General features: G+C 50.8%; 1 protein-coding gene across 2 annotated transcripts in view; it reads left to right on the forward strand.

Annotated features, from left to right (window-relative positions):
* Positions 1-18,041, forward strand: part of GLG1 (golgi glycoprotein 1) — a 121,539-nt gene that overhangs the window by 65,185 nt on the left and 38,313 nt on the right. For both annotated transcript variants that reach the window (XM_075940659.1, XM_075940661.1), the window contains exons 5-8: positions 6,654-6,857; positions 7,654-7,725; positions 12,123-12,306; positions 14,674-14,888. In XM_075940659.1, coding sequence (XP_075796774.1) covers positions 6,654-6,857; positions 7,654-7,725; positions 12,123-12,306; positions 14,674-14,888 — 675 coding nt within the window. The remainder of the gene's footprint in view (positions 1-6,653; positions 6,858-7,653; positions 7,726-12,122; positions 12,307-14,673; positions 14,889-18,041) is intronic.

The following is an 18,041-nucleotide window of genomic DNA, read 5'->3' on the forward strand; positions in this document are numbered from 1 at the left end:
CCCTGCTGATAAACCCTGCCAAGGTCAGTCTGATTCTACGTGATGGAATTTGTTTTTACTTGGCCTTTTCTGCAGCTCTTGCGCCTCACTTGTGGCTGTGCATTAGGACAGACTTCAGTAACAGGATTACATACTGTGTTTTTCCACAGGACATCTGCTTTCATTCGCTGCACAAGATAAACAGAGCTCTGGGAACGAATGAGGGTTGGGTCGTGATTAAGACTACAGGATTCCAGCTTTTTGTAGCAGAAGCTGAACGATCCCATGAATGAGATGGGGTTGCAGGCAGGGGAAACAGGATCTTGTGCTTAAAGCAGTCAAAAGCCACCCCGGAGAACTGGATTCTAATTCTGCCTCTCCTCCAGAGCCCTTGGTGTCATGTTGGCCAAGGCAAGTCACTACCAAACTGTCACAGGTTTTCAGTCATGACACTTGCAGCAACAAACAGCTGCTACACTCCTGTGGAAAGTACGCTAGGCAGTTACAGGAGGAATAGCCTCTTTTCCTGCTCGGCTTTAGGGATGTAAGATCCCGTTGAATCAGTCAACCAATTAAACATGTTTAACCAGTTAACTGCTTAATCGGGTCTGCTGTGGCCTGGCCCTGCCCACCCCTCTCTATCTGTGGCACGGTGGGCTGCTCCGACCAGGCCTGGCCTGCTGCAGATGGGGGGGCTGCTCCAGGCCAAGCCATCCATGAACCGTAACTGTAAGTACCACTAAGCAAGGGTGCTGCTTCCCGGTGAGCCATTCACATCCCTACTCTGTCTCCTGTCCCTCTGCAGATTCTTCTTCAGGCTTCTCTGAGTGGCCTGACCCTGTCTCAGTGAATTGATGTCACTGGGTTTAATGCACAGGCACTGCACAGCTGAGGTGAGACAGGCCAGCTGGCTAGCCCTCTCTTAGGGAGGCGAATGCCATCAGACCACCACCCACCTTCATGTCAGGTGACTGTCAAAACCAATATGTGCTCATTCAGAACGGTGAGATCATGGGGATAAGCTTGGCTTCCTGTTGCCGCTTGAATTGCGTTGGAGCAGAGCTCTCACGAAGGCCTGTCTCCCTGTAGCATCGTAGGGTGGGCCAGGGCGCGCACTAACTTTCTGCTTCCCTGACTGGGCTGCACTGATGCTTTTACCTAAGGCTGAATTAACTGTAGGAGACGACAAATCTCCAGGCGCTTCTCTGTCCCATCCTTGCACTGCCATCATGGAGAGGGGCTTTGTACTAACAGTAACTGTGCAGAGTGGTGCCTGCATGGGAATGCCAGCCGCCACAGCACACTTAGTCGCTAGCCGGGAGGCGGTAAGTGACATTGACAGACGTACTGGCTCCGCTTCTCGCAGCCTCCCAGCTCCCTAGCAAGTCTGCCTGGCTGTTGGTAGCGCTTCTCTCAGCTAGCCCCAGGACCCATTAGGCTTTGGGTGGGGGTTGGGAGGGGAGGCATTGGGAGCCTGAGGCACTGGGAGGGCCAGAAGGCAGCAGGGCCCAGAGGAAATGGGGGGTGGATGTAGAGCTGGAGGAGGCGGCAGGAACCAGAGGTAATGGAGGTGGGTAATTAGCCCTGCTGCTGTGTGGCTGAGGCCCAGTGGTTGGAGGGTCGGCACTTGAAGCCAGCACCTGCCGCTGCCCAGCAGGAGCCTCGGACCAGAACCATGGGCCAGGGCCTGCAGCTCTGTGGTTGGAACAAGGGCTGGAGCCAGGCAGTCAGCACCGGCCACCCCCAGACAGCCCAGGGCTGGTGGCATGGCCAGGCTCCCAGAGCTCTGCTGCTGGAGCCCAGCACTCCAAACCCAAGTGCCCCAAGGAGGTGCCCCTTGCCTCAGTATCCCTGTGCCCAGAGAGGGCGCAGGCAGGAACAGAGGGCGAGGAGGGGCTGGTGGTGCCCTTCGTAGAGCGCTGCCCAGGAAGCCGTCGTGGCCTCCTGAAAAGCCCCTGGGGGTCGCGGGGTGGCTGCATTGGGAAGTTGGTGTAGCCCTTTCGGGTGGCGGCGGGTGGGCGGGCAGAAGGGATTTCAGCCTCTCGCCCGTTCACCTCGCTGAGCCTCAGTAGCTAGATCAGCAGCCGCATTCCTGAGCGCTGAGGGCTGGTCAGCGTGACTGCAGCTCTCTGGGATACGAACCTGTCACGCCCTGAGCCGCGCAGTGTAGACCAGGCCTATGCCTCTTCCAGCCCTCGTGGCCTTTTTCTGTAAGGGGTTTCCTCCCTTCCCTTCTGCCAGTTCTATAGTCCGCTTTCTTCCATTGCTTCTGGCTTGTTGCTTGCCTTGCTCTCTGCTGACTCGTACCTCCTGCTGCTGCGTGGCGTGTGAGCCGCAGAGCGCCATCGGTAGGTCTCCTCATTTCAGACTTCGTCCGAAGGGACCCTACGTGCCCATGTGTAATACCAGTGGCATTCCCGGCCCACTTTCTGCTGTCAGCCTGTTCCCGTCTCCTTCCTGCACACCTGGATGCCGTGCTGTGTAGTCTTTGGTTCCCTGGGGCTAGACAACATCCCTTGAATTTTGGTTTCCAGCACTGGACAGTGGGACTTGCAGTAGAACCACCGGGAAAAGGTTGGTTTTCTGTAGGTTATTTTGGGTTCACTTGGCTCCTCTGTCTGGCTGCTTGCGCTGGCTGTTGATACTTGCACAGCACTCGGCTTGGACAGCAAAGATTACAGGCGAGTGTTACTTTCTGGCTTTCCTATGCAACCACAGTGCATGTCAGTGTTTCTGCCCCAGCTAGCTAGAGGGGGCTACCGGATAGCAGTGGGAAGCACCTCATCCCAGTTACCTCCGAATATTTGCTGCCCTAGCCGGGAGATGCAGTTTCCCTTCCTTACTTCATTTTTCTCCCAGTCTCTGCTCCTTCCTTCACTCCTAGCTCACCTCAGTGCTTCTGCAATTAGACCAATAGGAATTTTATGCAGAAGTTAAATTTTATTCTTTAGTGCAAGCTAGTGTCCACACAGGTCCTTGGGGTTTGAAAATGGCAGGGAGAAGTACACAGCAGCAGGAATTGCAGACCCAGGCTGGATTTTGCACAGGCCATGGTTTACAAAAGTCTGTTTGAGGAATGTTTTAGAAGGTTAAAATTATGTTGTCTGAAAAAAACAGGTGTTTTGGGCACCAAATCCAATCAAGATGGTCTTAGGAGGAGGGGAAAATTAAAACTAAAATGCATGTTAAAACAGTTCTACAATTTACTTTAAATGCCGTATTTTAGATGTTTTCAGGGCATTCCATGGCTTGAAATGCCACATTCCCCCCTTGGGAAAGATGGTTCTCCCTGGTTTTTCAATGATCTAAAGTTTCTATTTCTAGTTTGGCAGGCTTTCAAGGTCTTGGACTATAAATCTGTCTCTGTGAGACTGAATTACCTGTCTGTTTTTCAGGCCTGTGCAGCCTAAGTTGAAATTCCCTGTTTGTGAGGAGTGGGGGAGGAGAGGCCCATTTTCCTGGCTTGTTGATTTTTTTCAATGGCTCACAGCCGCTGGGTCCCTGTAGAATCTGGGGAGCCATTCTGGCAAAGATGCGTTAGTTGGCAGAGTGCAGGGGCAGGATAAATGCCGTTTATCACATGACTCTGCACTGCAGCTAGAGAGCCGTGAGTAATGCAACCATTCTGGACTCACGCCAGTAATTGATCATCTTTCTGTGGGCTCCTGTCAAACTGCTTTCAGACTCTTGAGGCTGCATGGTTAAGCACGCTAGTCGAGCAGTGCCTCTTCCGCCTTGTCTGTCGCCTTCACAATACTAGAACAGCTTGAGCACCATTCTTGGAGAACAATAGAGGAGTCACCATTAGAAAATCTGGTAGTCTTTGCTTTCTGGTGTATTGAGCTATTTTTGTTGTCACTGGAGCAGTTATCGAGGCTTTCTATATAAATTAAGCTAGTCTTCTCTCTCGTATGGATTTAATCACTTCATCAGCTGGCCTATTCCACAGTCAGCATTTTAAAGAAATTGGTAGCTAAAGTTAAGCTCCTGAATTGCATATTTAGGCACTGAAAGAAGTAGCTTGATTTTCCAAAGTGCCAAGCTTCTCGCAGCTCCTGTTGATTTCCGTGTGCAGTCGGAGCAGCAGGGAGCTGGGCACTTAAGCAAATCAGGCTGCTTTCATTGCCCAACTGTGCAATTCAGAGGAGCGCAGCGTTGGAAACAATTTTAAAAAAGCTAGATCCATATTCTTTCTCAAACAGCAGCACAGTCTTGGTAACAGGTAACGGTTACCCTAACTGAGTTACAGCTGTCGATGGCCTGTGTGTGTCTGCAAACTGCCACTGCTCTCCTGCACTGGCTCGGTGGTAAGGTGAACACCGTGTAGGGTGTGTGAAATGACAGGAATGTAGAAGAATGCCGAGTGAGAGAGATTTTAGAACATTGGTGAGCTCCTCTGTAAGTGGGTATTCATGGTGCCACTCTGTAACACTGATGGTGTTACTCTTCTAGTAGGCTATGTATATACAAAGAGACTAGCTTTCATCTGGTTCATGTACTCAGTATGCATTGGGAGTTTCAGTTGGAGACATTCCCATGGCATTGGGAAATTCCCTTAGACAAATTGGAGGGTTGGGCCACAAGAAATCCGATGGGGTTCAACAAGGACAAGTGCTGAATCCTGCCCTTGGGACGGAAGAATCCCAAGCATTAGTACAAGCTGGGGACCAACCACTTAAGTAGTAGTTCTGCAGAAAAGGACCTGGGGGTTACAGTGGATGAGAAGCTGGAGATGAGTCAACAGGGGCCCTTGTAGCCAAGAAGGCTAATGGCATATTAGGTTGCATTAAGAGGAGCATTGCCAGCAGATCCAGAGATGTCATTATTCCCCTTTATTCAGCTCTGGTGAGGCCACATCTGGAGTATTGTGTCCAGTTCTGGGCCCCCCACTACAAAAAGGATGTGGACGCATTGGAGAGGGTCCAGCAGAGGGCAACCAAAATGATTAGGGGGCTGGAGCACATTACCTATGCGGAGAGGCTGAGGGACTTGGGTCTGTTTAGTCTACAGAAGCGAAGAGTGAGGGGGGATTTGAGAGCAGCCTTCAACTTCCTGCAGGGAGGTTCCAAAGAGGCTGGAGAGAGGCTGTTCTCAGTAGTGACAGATGGCAGAACAAGGAGCAATGGGCTCAGGTTGTGGTGGGAGAGGTTCAGGCTGGATATTGGGAAAAACTATTTCACTAGGAGGGTGGGATGGGTTACCTAGGGAAGTGGTGGAGTCTCCATCCCTAGAGGTGTTTAAGTCTCGGCTTGACAAAGCCCTGGCCGGGTTGATTTAGTTGGGGTTGGTCCTGCCTAGAGCAGGGGGCTGGACTTGATGCCCTTCTGAGGTCTCTTCCAACTCTATGGTTCTATGAAATCGTGTATAACGGGGCTGGGAAATTGTTTTTGGGTCGGGGGGCATCACAAAAGTGAGAAGAAAAAACACATCTCTGACGTGGCCCCCAGCTGAGAAGCAGAAAGACTCTCCTACAGTCGCCTTGCACCCGGGACCCTGGGGGCCAAGACTGGCTCTGGGGAGGGGCCAAAAGTGTTGCGCTGCCATTTCCCCAGCTGAAGGGTGGGGAAGCGGCTGTGCACAGAGCTGCTTCTGGCCCCAGCTTGCCTGACTCCAGCCTGCGAGTCTCTTCTCTCCCGCATCCAGCTGGGAGCAGACACTGGGTATTCCAGCACCATTGGGGGGGGGGGGGGGGGCACAGGACTGGAGCACCAGCACCAACTCGGGCCAGATCCAGGTAAGCCAGTGGCCAAATCAGACCCTGAGCCATAGTCTCCTCACCCCTGTGGCCCTATTGTTCTACCTGAAGACTAGAAAACGTTTCATTGTCTTCTGCCCAGCAAGGAACGTGCCCAGGCTGTAAGCCCGCAGGTGAGAGCGTGTCTCGGAACCAGGCCCTTGCAGCTTGGAAGGCCGGCTGGAGCAGGGAGCGGGAAATGGGCCCAAGGCAGCTAGCCATTGGGTGAAGTGGTGATTGGAAGGGCTGGGTGAGAGTGGCCGGCAGGCTGTGGTAAATTGCAGGCTGGCAGTGTTCTGCAAAGGTGCCGTGGATGGGCTCTGAGTGGCTGGTCTCCGGGGACATGCCCCTCCGTCTCTACCAACCGTCCTCCTGGCCATTGAAAGGAGAGTGCTAGTGGCTCTAGGATCGGGCTGGCCTCTGAGTGCTGCGCCGCTACCAGGCCAGGTCTCCAGGCTGCCTGAGCCAGGGATGGTCGGCTCGCCGGGGGCTGGCTGCCGGAAGGGTCGAGGCCCCTGAGGCTCCAGGCTGTTGGGTCTCACGGGGGTGAGAGGGGTGAATACCAAGCAGATCTCTCTGCAGTCCCGGCTGGAGAATGATTGTGGGTAACCGCTCTCTCCTCCCAGCGGTTCCTACCTGCTGTGTGAACGTCCAGGCGCTGGCAGAGGATGCTCCTCTGAATAACTTTCCAGGCTGCAGATCAGTGATTTGAAGAACGCTTACCTGGAAAGGGCTTTCTTAGCTGCCTGCCAGGCCTGGCCTACGGAATGTGTAGTCCACGGTCTGAGTGCGGGGGGTGCAGAATAGGGACTTGGACACATGACGCTGGTAACCTGCATTGTTCTTTCATGTCTATTAAGAAATTGGTGGTTCTGCCCTTGAGTAATGGTCCACAAATCCTCTCGGTCAAGGTGCTTGATGCCGACTGTTTGTTGTGTAGGATGCTCACTCGCAAGGAGAGGTGGTGGCCTGCCTGGAGAAAGGGCTGGTGAAGGAGGCAGAGGAGAATGACCCTAGAGTCCAGGTTTCTGAGGGGTGTAAGAAAGCAATTCTTCGTGTGGCCGAACTCTCCTCGGACGACTTCCACTTGGACCGGCACTTGTACTTTGCGTGCCGCGATGACCGGGAGCGCTTCTGTGAGAATGTGAGTAGCATGAAATAGAACTGTTCTCTGCTCTGCCTCACCTCACGGATCAGTGCCTGCAAAGAGCCAAAAGGCAGAGCTGAACCAGAGCAAGAGCTCCTTGCAGCCGAACGTACCCTGGCAGTCAGCCCTCATCCCTTCCATGGGGAACCTACACAAGCACTCACTGTATTAGGCAGCCTTCTACGGTCTGTTCCACCCTCAGTAGCATGCAACTGCAGCTGAGCACTGAGTTTTTGTCAGGCGTCTGTGTGGCTGGAAACACATTTTCCATTTTTATTTTTATCTCTGGATTGAGTGGCATGTTTCTTTGCTGTTCTAAGCCTTGTTAGTATGGCAACATGAACGCTTATGGAAAGTGCACTTGCATCTTTGTGTGGTTTTAGAGTGACCAGGAGGGGAGAATCTCTCTGTTCAGCTCCTGTTTTTGTCATGATAAATTGACGGCCTCTGGACCATCGTGGGCCCTGCTAATACAGCAGTGGCATGAATTCCTGCAGACCCATTGCTTTGTTGTGGTTCTCTTGCATTAGTAGAAAAGATTTTTTTTCTCAGCAAAAAGATGGCAGAACCCAGGAGCCAGAGTAAAAAAAACTCAGATGAATATTTTCCTTTACAAAAACACCTTCAATTCTGTGCTTTGTTTAACAAGTGTTAGTGAGTTACTCCCATAATGCACATGGACACGACTTGCTTAGTTTAAAAGTAGGCTTTTGGTACAATAGCATGATTCTGTTGGATCTAGCAAGAGAATAAGCTGTGAACTATCCTAAATGACCAGTCTTTTGTTTCACAGACTCAAGCTGGGGAAGGCCGGGTTTACAAGTGCCTCTTTAACCACAAATTTGAAGAGTCTATGAGTGAAAAGGTAAGTACGGTATCTACTTCAGCTGGGCAAATCCTTTACAGAATCCCAGGAGGCATCGCGTCCAGCCCCCTGCCCGAAGCAGGACCAACCCCAACTCAATCAACCCAGCCAGGGCTTTGTCAAGCCGGGACTGAAACACCCCTAGGGATGGAGATTCCACTCCCTCCCTAGGGAACCCAGCCCAGTGCTTCCCACCCTCCTAGGGAAATCGTTTGTCCTACTATGCAACCTGAGACCATTGCTCCTTGTTCTCTCATCCGTTACCACTGAGAACAGCCTCTCTGCATCCTCTTTGGAACCCCCCTTTGTGAAGTTGAAGGCTGCTCTCCAATCCCCCTCGGTCTTCTCTTCTGGAGACTGAACAAGCCCAAATCCCTCAGCCTCTCCTCACAGGTCATGTGCTCCAGCCCCCTCAGAATTTTGGTTGCCCTCCGCTGGGACCTCTCCAATGCATCCATGTCCCTTCTGGGGGGGGGGGGGGGGGGCGCCAGAACTGGACGCAATTCTCCAGATTATACAGCAGTTATGGATCGTCCATCGAGCTCACTGACCTCTGTCTTGTTCATCCCTCTCCCTGGTGTTACTAGTAACCTACTGGTAAGCTGGCCAGACAGATACGGGTCCTTGAAGAATTTTGAACAGATGCCTTTAAATTGGGGCATTCATGCTTCTGGCTTCCATGCCGATGGACTGGACGGATTGCTCTTGTTTCACTACGGGAGTGCTGCGTTGGCTGGATACATGTATACCGAGGCTCTACAACTGCAGTTCCTCCACTAAGCCATGGGAAACAAGGGCCCAGAAATGCAGGAGCCGGACAAGCCAAAATTCCACTCCTGCTCTTGGGTGGCTCCCATTTCAAACGTTTCGTGGTGGTGCAGCCATTTCTCTTTTCAGTCGCAGGTAAACGGTGTTGCTCTCTTGTGCACACAGAAATGGATTGTTCTGACGTATCTCTTGATACAGACACTGGCTAGTGAACCTCTGTCAGCAGACTGCTCGTTGAGGGCTGTTTTAGCAAAGCAGAGGAAGTGATGCATTGTCTGCGGTAACGACCGTTTCCCCCGACCGTTTCCCTCTTAAACTCCATAGAGAAATGTAAAAGTGTTACAAACTGACTTGGTCTCGTAGAGGTGCCAGGCCAGAGTCCAAAACCTTTTCTCTCTGCACCTGTATTTTCACCTTGCTTAGTGACTTACTCACTTAACGTGCAGGGAACACAGGGTTAATTCTGTCAAGCTGCTGCCATTAGGTAGCTTTCCTGGGGCACTCAGCGCAGGATAGTGCAGGCAAAGCGCCATGAACAGTGAATGTGAGCTGTGGTGGGAGGGAGAGGAGGGATGTTTATTGTAGCTTCAGTGGCTACGTGTTGGAGAGCGAGGAGCCCCTTCAGCTCCCCAATCAGTGTCATGCTGCTTGGGGTACAGAGAGTTGAAGTGTTGGCCATCGGGAGGGATGGAGAGGAGAGGTATCTGGGCAGACCTGCTTGGGGCTTGCTCAAGCGAGTGAGCCAGCCACTGAGATGCATGGAGGCGCAGTGCTCTTTTCATTTTCTTCTGATGTTTTAACTAAGCGCGCGGTTAAAATGAGCAGGCATCGAGACAGTGGGAGTAGCACCTGCTGCTAAGAACAGCTCCAGTGCAGCTTTGCTTCTCGTGAGAATTGTAGACTCCAGTGGCTGCCGTTTCTTGGCACTTTGAGAGGCAGTGGCTTTTCGGTAGGGACTGCAGACATCTGAGCTTATGAGCTCAGCACAGAGAGAGGGAGAGAAACGTTTTCATGCACTTCCAGCATGTGCGTAGGTCCAAAGCAGCAGTGAACTTTTAGGAACTAGAGCCATAAGCATAAGCAGGAGACTTTCTTGAGCCTGTCTTTGGGCCATTCCTTTCATGGCTTCCTTAAGCCAGATTCTCCAGCTTTCCCCTCTAGTGCTGGATTCGGAGTCTGATTGCCTGGTCCGTCCTAGCCAGCAGCCCTGTGTTCTTCAATGCTGCTTCATGTCCATTGCAGTCCGAGCGTGCCGTGTGCACAGCAGCTGGAAGGGTTTCCCAGTTGTATCCGGAGGGCTGGCGTGGCACCCGCAGGAGTCACGCCTTCACGGTGCTCCAATAGGGCTGCCAGCGATGGCTGGCTGGAACTTCACTTGCTCCTGCTTGCGCTGGCGCCTTTGTCGTGTCCCACTGCAATATGGAATGCCCTTAGCTAGCTTTCTTAGGGAGAACTAACAAGAGCACCACAACTAAGTTTCCAATACAGGGTACCCCCACTCCCATCTCTCCCCAGTACCGGCGCTTGCTCCAGGCCCCAGGGTTCAAATCATGGGAAAACCACCCTGCATGCTCTGGCTTCAAGTGCCTTGGCAAGAGTCCCCAAAAGGACAAACGCCTGGGTCAGCGGAGTCTGTACCCAACACTCAATGCTGCCTCAGTGCATGGTGCCCTGGCACCAAGGAAGGAGGCCAAGAACTCCTGGCACTGACGTGGAGCCGAATATCAGACTCCGGAAAGGGCTGGCCTTTATCCCTGGTACCCCCAGCAGAAAGAGGCAGGAGAGGGGGCACTCTTCCCAGCCTAGCCTAAGAAGCTTGCCTGTTCCTCTTCAGGGCAACGTCTCCTTGGGGCTCCTGACTCGCAAGGGGTTGAGGCAGGCCCAGCGACTCCCATCATCTGGCCAGGACATTCGATGCCCCACTTTTCCAGGGACTTGTGCGGCAACATAGGACCGTACTCTCCCGGCCATGTCACGCTCTCGAAGGAGGGCCAAGGCACCAGAGTTACTCCTGGAAGGAATCGGTGGCTGGGTTAAGGTGGCCATGTCACACCGCTCCCCAGTGCCAGGCACCCACAGGGGAACCGCAGCAGTTTCCCAAGGCTCTGCGCTCATTGGCACCACCCGGTACTACTCCTCAGCCGCCGTCTTTTTCTGAGACCGTGGCATCCTAGGTAAAGTCCTGCCACTCACGTTCAGTAGCAGGTCTGGGTCTAGGGGGCACTACCAGCTCTCTCCCCCCTGTGCCAAGCAGACCTCATGCAGCGCGCCTGCTGTCCCATGGCCAAGAGCAGTCCCTCTGCCTGCGTGGGACAAGGCACAGCTGAGGCCTCACCTGGCTTTTCTCCGGAAGGCCAGAGACGACATGGCCTTGAAAGACAGGTACTTCGATCATGGACAACTCCCACCCCACCTCTTGAATGTGGGATTGGGAGACACCTGACTGGAATGGACATGAGCAGGCACTCGAAGAAGAAAGACAGTCACTCGCCTTCTTGGAGCTGCTCTTCAAGAAGTGTTCGTGTCTGTTTCAATACCCACCTGCCACCGCTGGCGGGTGGGCACAACACTATGTTAAGTGCCATGAAGGTGCGATTCCCGGGGGTTCTAAGGCTGACTCCATTGATGTTGCTAGGGGAAGAACCTTCTGGCTGTCATGTATGGCAGCACATGCGCACCTGGTGGGAACGGGCATGAACAATCCATCGCGAAGACCAGCAGCTACAAGGAGGGAGTGCCCTTTCTTCCTCTTTGGAGCTGACTGTGTTCATCAGCAGCCTCTCCCTCAGCTGGCTTCAGCTTTCCCTTCGGGATCTCTGGGTATCTGCCTGCTGCAAGGGAGGAGGCAGCTGGCACCCCGTTGGCTGGAGGAAAGGATACTCTTGCCCTGCACTCTCTGTAAGGCTTCTGGCCCAGCACCAATGGGCTTAAACTGCAGCAAGGGAGGTTTAGGCTGGACATTTGAAAAACTTCCTGCCTGTCCAGGGTGGTGAAACACTGGGATAAGTTGCCTAGGGGGGTTGTGGAATCTCCATCTCTGGAGACACTGAGGAGCAGGTTGGACAGACACCTGTCGGGGATGGTCTTGCTCAGTGTTTCTCAACCTTTCTTTATAAAGTACCCCTTACATTTTTTTTAAAGTACCCCCCAGGACCTACAGTTTTCAGACACCATTTTTTTAACCATTGCAGCACATTTCTTTAAACAACTTAATTGTAGCCAGGCGGGCGATGAAATTTTTGGGTGTAAAAAGTACAAAAATAATAAAGCGCTGTAAAACTTAAAACAAAATTCAGTTTCCTCCAAATTTCAGTTGTGTTAACGTACGCCCCAGACTTCTCTAGAGTACCCCCAAGGACACTCGTACTACTGGTTCAGAAACACTGATCTAGAAGTGCTTGGTCCTGCCGTGAGGGTAGGGGACTGGACTTGATGCCTCTCGAGGTCCCTGCCAGTTCTGTGATTACTGGGACTACTTCCTTTCCCTCCACATTCCCCTTAGGTCCCCTATTGGACCTTTGAAAGCCTTAAAGGGGGAGTGCCTCAGTAGAGTTGGCTGAGCATTTGCCTTGTGCTGGTAGATCTGTATTACTTGACAGCTCGCCTGTTCTAACCCTTATCTTCCTCAGTGCCGCGATGCTCTCACTACCCGCCAGAAGCTGATTGCCCAGGACTATAAAGTCAGCTATTCGTTGGCCAAGTCCTGCAAAAGTGACCTGAAGAAGTATCGCTGCAATGTGGAGAACCTTCCTCGGTCCCGGGAAGCCCGGCTTTCCTACCTGCTGATGTGCCTCGAGTCTGCAGTGCACAGAGGTGAGAGGGTTAGTCTTGGGCACTGTGATTTACTTGCTTTTTTTGGAAACTTGACTCCAAGAAATCCCAATTTTAGCAGCTTTCACGTAAGCACAGCATTTTGCCAGGGGCCTATCTATTTATTGACTCGAGTGCTGATGGGGTTCAGATGGTGGCAGCAGACCAGTTGCTTACTGACATTTTTGGACGCGTGGCCTCGGCCACAGGCTGGTTTGCAGTTGGGAAGGAAGGTTTGGGACGTAACTTAAGCAGGTTTGAGTGGTTGCAGCCAGGGAAAGGCTAGGTAAGTGCTTCCTTTCCTGGTCGTAGCCCTGCAAACCAGCCTTGTACTTACTGGCAATTTCGAGAGGACTTCAGTTTTCGTTGCTGGATATCAAGAGGCTGCTGCTAAGCAGAATCCACTGTTTTCAAGCTCCAGCTCAAAGACAAATGGAAGTGCCTCCAGATAGCACATCCATCGGTTGGTTGTCTCTTGGGCAGCAGGCCGCTGGCGATAAGCTGAAGTTTGAAGTGTAACTCTTTGTGTGCTTGTGGAAGATCATTGCTTATTGGCGTTCTGACACCCTGCAACGATTCCAGTGTGAAGGCGAATGGGTTCCCTAGGGAGGGGGTGAGACCTCCATCCCTGGAGGTTAAGTCTTGGCTTGACAAAGCCCTGGCTGGGTTGATTTAGTTGGGATTGGTCCTGCCTTGGGCAGGGGGCTGGACTCGATGCCTCCTGAGGGCTCTTCCAGCTTTAGGGTTCTATGATTAATTGGAGGATGGTATCTGAAGTTTGGATTCCTAGTCTATATTTGAAAAATCCTTGATAGTAAAATATCTTAAGTCTACAGAAATTGTTGCTGTGAATCTGAAACCCTAAGTGGTTTTCCTCTTTGTTTGTATAGCAAACATGAACTACTTACTTAGTATATATGAGAAATCTCTAGCTTAATTTATGATCAGCTCACAACATGAATGCCAAAGCTATTCGCTTACTCGTTTGCCTGTTGTAACTTGCCCTTCCTCCTCAGCTAGGCTGTGCAGGTAGATGAATTTTCTGACTCTACATGTGTGTATAGCTCAGCAGAGTGCACTGCATCCTGGTGTTGCACAGTGTTCATTAATGCTCTTTAAATGAGGAAAGCAAAGGTAATGAATGTCAAGGCTGCCCTGAAACCCATCTGTCCCATAGGCACAGCAAACGTGCAGGACCATGTCTCACAAGCTTGGCAAAGCTGCTGTAATACTGTGTACAAGCGGTGCACAATGTTACACATTCTTAATTTGTGATAGAGGTGTTTGCTCTGTTCTGCAGCAGTGTTCTCTTTTGTGGCCCCTGGAGTTGTAGGATGGGATGCTGTAATGCTTGTGGCCCAGAGGGAAGGGGGGGTCCTTTCTCAAACTCTTCACATTTCTGACCTTGAATGAGTAATTACATTTTGAGTGTGTTTTTTAAAGACCTTCTTACTGTAGCGGTAGTGTTTTCTTCTGCTACAGGGCAAGTGTGGGCTGGTTGCTTCCCTGTTTGCCTCAACCCTGCAGGCAGTTGCTGTGGCATGTTTAGCTTCCTCTTGGCTATTGCAACATTTTATGCAATACCTTGCCCAGAGGTGCACACGTTCTAGCTACGAAGGAACGTTGCTTCTCACACCCAGCCGTGTAATTTAAGCACGACTTGGGAATTAGCAACAATTGGAGTTGAGGGATTTCCAGTTTCTGTTTTGGAGTCAACCGGCATAAGGGAATTTGAGGAAGGTTCTTAATTAGCATATCTCTTTACGGCTGAATTTCTGTAATTGCTTATTGGTTAGAAATCCGGCATGTCCTTTCTGTGATGTGCCTGAACTTCATGGCCCTCTAAGATTCTGCTGGCACCCATGAAACCTCTCCTCCAAATAGCACCGATAACTCATCATTTGGCCAGAATAATCTTGCCCAATTATGTAAACAGCACTTAATATGCTACAAGTGGCTTCTGTCTGCAGTAAAACTGATAGCTTAACTGTGCTAAGACCTAGATGATGATCTTGTAGTAGAAGGTAAGAAATCCATTGAGGACTCAGTGACAGTACCAGTGCTGCTCTAGAACGGAACGGGCTCAAACTGGAATATCCATATACAGTTGTTCATAACATAACCACTTTCTAATCCCAGCAGTTACGTTGTTATTGATTCAGAATATTAACTGTGACTGTCAGTAGTAACTGTTCACTGGTCCATCGAGTGGTGTCAGTAACTCTCTCTATTGCCTCGGTGCTACACAGAATGCTGGCTTTTGCATCTGCTTAAGTGTGTGTGATAGGCTTGCTTGCCAATACCCTCCCCCCACGGAAAGACCCCCACAAAGCACTAGCACTAACTCTCATCTCCCTTTCCGTGGTGCAGGTCGGCAGGTGAGCAGTGAGTGCCAGGGGGAAATGCTGGATTACCGGCGCATGCTAATGGAAGACTTCTCCCTCAGCCCTGAAATCATCCTGAGCTGCCGAGGCGAGATTGAACACCATTGCTCTGGGCTGCATCGCAAGGGCCGCACTCTGCACTGCCTGATGAAAGTTGTGCGTGGGGAGAAGGGCAACGTTGGCCTGAACTGCCAGCAGGCGGTAAGGGGAGTCCATCTGTCTGTCAGTCTCCCGCGCTGTGTGCTCTGAGCAGGGGCTGCTGTTACTCTGGTTTGGAGGCTGCTGTGAGGATTCTGATGGACGCGGCCTGGCTTGACTTAGTATCCAGCAGCAGTTGAATGAGTTTGCTTTAAGATCCCAGTGGAATATTTCGTTTCTTTAACTCCATTTAAAAAATTCCAGCTGCTTGTGTAATCTCCAGAGACCGTAGTTCTTTGAGATGACCTGGCCTTTTCCTACACACACCATTGGGAAACTTGAAGAGCCTTTGTATTTCTGGCAAAGGACACAGTTTTACTTTCCACTATGCTGCGTTAGTTCCCAGCTTGAGCAATGGAAATGACGGGTGCTTCTTACTTAAGGTCAGATACGCGCCAGTGTGGCTGAGTTTGGGTTGCAAGAATTTGAGGGAATGCTCACTTTTCTCCAAAAGTTAAGAAAATAGCAATTTTCTCTTTGTCTTTAAGTTTTATAAATATTTTTCTAAACCTAATTTTGGCTCAATTTGACTTGGCAGTAATCCTATAAATTGAACTCATGAATGTTACTTAGTGTCTGTTTTCAAACGTATTAATTCTACTACTTAATTTTAAACTTGCTAATTTCAGTGGTAATGACAATACCATTATTGTAGATAGTATCATGAGGTTTCGTGGGCATAGCCCACTTCTTCAGATGTCCCCACCATCAACCTCAGCCTGGATCAGTCCGCAGAAGAAATCCATTTCCTTGACGCTACAGTACAATTAAATGATGGACAAATTTCCATCACCCTAAACCGTAAACCTACAGACTGCTACACTTAACTTCATGCCTCTAGCTTCCCTCCCAGACTCATTTCTCAATCTATTGTATATAACTAAAGGTACTAAGATACAACCGGATTTGCTCCAGTCCCACAGACAGAGAAACACACCACAGGATTTATATAGAACTTTCTTAAAACTGAAATACTCACCTTGTGAAGTGAAAACAGAGATTGACAGAACCAAAAAAGTACCCAGACATGAAAAAAGCCGGTTATCTGAAGAAGGGGGCTGTGCCTACGAAAGCGCATGATCCCATCTACATGTTTTGTTAGTCTAGAAAGTGCTACCAGACCATTTGTTGTTGTTTTTAGTTTTTCCTGTTAGACTAACTCGGCTACCCCCGAAACTTTTAATACCATTATTGTCATTTGTGTTGGTGACCCTGGAAGGGTGGAAGTCACTGTAGCCCAATACCAATATAAACTCATTGCAAAGTGCCTATGGCCAAATCATTTTCTTCTGTTTATAATATCAAGTCTAGGAGTGGGAGCACTTGGTTACATTTTATTTTAAGTTCTATAAAAGCTTTTCTTAAGTTTATTTTGGACTCTTGAAGTTACCGGACACATCAGCGAAGTGCTTACAGACCTTGAAGCTCATTTTGTACCTGTGGTGCCCAGGAGTGTGCTGCAGAGTTGGTGTGAACAGCAGGGTGTTAGATTCAGTGGCTAATAAGAAATGCGGCGTGCCTCCCCATGGTGCAGTTACTGGGCAGCAGGTCAGAGGGTGGTTTCACTTGAGGAGCAAGTCAGTCCCGCTGCAGGGTTTTTAGTGGTTAAGATCACTTTCTCGTGACAGCGTGGAGGGAAGCACCGTAAGATACTAGGAAAAGGCAAACATCCAGGAAAGAATGTGGGGCTAATCTCTGCTTGTCCCTGGGCTGCCTGTAGGGACTTTCCACCCCTTCTCTGATTCAACCATCGATTTTTGTGTTGCGAGCTGACTCGGGAGCAATGGCTGCCTATAAATCAAGTGGTCTGTGGCCTGTTCTCTGGAGAAAATAAGCAACAGGAAGAAACGAAATGTTAATTATGTGAAATATGGTTAATTTCCCCGTTTTGGTGGACAAGGGTAGAGGGATGGGAGGGTAGATATTTGGTGCAGAAATAACTTCCTAATGGAATTTCATCTTATCAAGTAGTAGCATGTGACACACACCTGGTGCCAGTGTTCCCAGGGAACTACATACACGCTTACGTGTCTGGATTCCTTTATTGCTGCATTATTTCCCCCTATGCGGGATGATATTTTGGTGGTTAGTGGCTGCCTCGAACTCCCATTCGAGTATCTCCCCACACTGAGCTTTCTGCTTTTGCTCTTCTGTGGATGGCGGTTAAAGCACTTCTCTAAAAAGAAAACATTGCCTTGGTCCCTCCTTCTAGATCATATGCTTTGAGTATGAGACACAGGAGTCCTACACTACCGCTTACGTTGATGCAAGTTGTACCACTCGGGGTGTGAAAACCCCTCCCTCTCCCCCAGTGACATACATTCCTTTGACCTAAAGCGTCATCCACATTGTTTTCCCACCACCATTATTCCACCTCAGTGAGAGCGGAAGCTGTCCTGCTAACTAGAGAGCGTGCTCCCATCAGCACGGCACATCTGCATCTGCGCAGCTGGCCTGATGCAGCGCAGTACTGTGGAACTGTCCCTAGCTCTGAGGCAGGGGCACCAGCAGGTGCGTCTCCCGAAGCTCAGGAGTTAATATTTCGGTGCCCTGCAGAATCTCACCTTTCAGTTCCTTAGGACAGTGCCCTGTCCCCGTATGGGCAGAATTGCACACTGAGCGGTGGATCCCTGTGAGGCTGGTTCTTGGTCTGTCAGTGTGGATGTTGAGATGTTTGAGCTCACTCTCAGGGGTGAACGGGTGGCCTCTGCCCTTTCTTCAGGGACTGATAGCTCCAGGTGCTCTGTGCAGTGCCAGCCTGGCCGCTTGTTGCTGTGTTGTGTCTGGTGTATGTCATGCGTGACAGAGCACTAGGGTCTGAGAACAGCGGATGATCCTTAGACATGGAGAGTGGAGTCTTTACAGACTTGCCGGAGCTGCAAACCATTCAGATTTTCAGACCGCGTGGTCACAGTGTACAGGCTGAACCTCTGTGAACCAGGACTCTAGTCCAACAACTGCTGTGGCCCAGCAGGACCAGAGATGTTCCAGGCCCAGAGAGCCCTGGGGAGGGCAGGTATTTAGAAGCCCTGCAGGGATGGGATCCTGGTTCCCTGCAGCTGTGCTGCCCAGCACGCCCTAGTGGCCACTTCACAAATTTCGGAAGTGGCTGCTGGCTGACCCATAAGGGGCGGGGCCTCAGGTGGAAGGGCCGGA

Source organism: Pelodiscus sinensis, chromosome 12, assembly GCF_049634645.1.
Source record: "Pelodiscus sinensis isolate JC-2024 chromosome 12, ASM4963464v1, whole genome shotgun sequence".
Taxonomy (NCBI): domain Eukaryota; kingdom Metazoa; phylum Chordata; order Testudines; family Trionychidae; genus Pelodiscus; species Pelodiscus sinensis.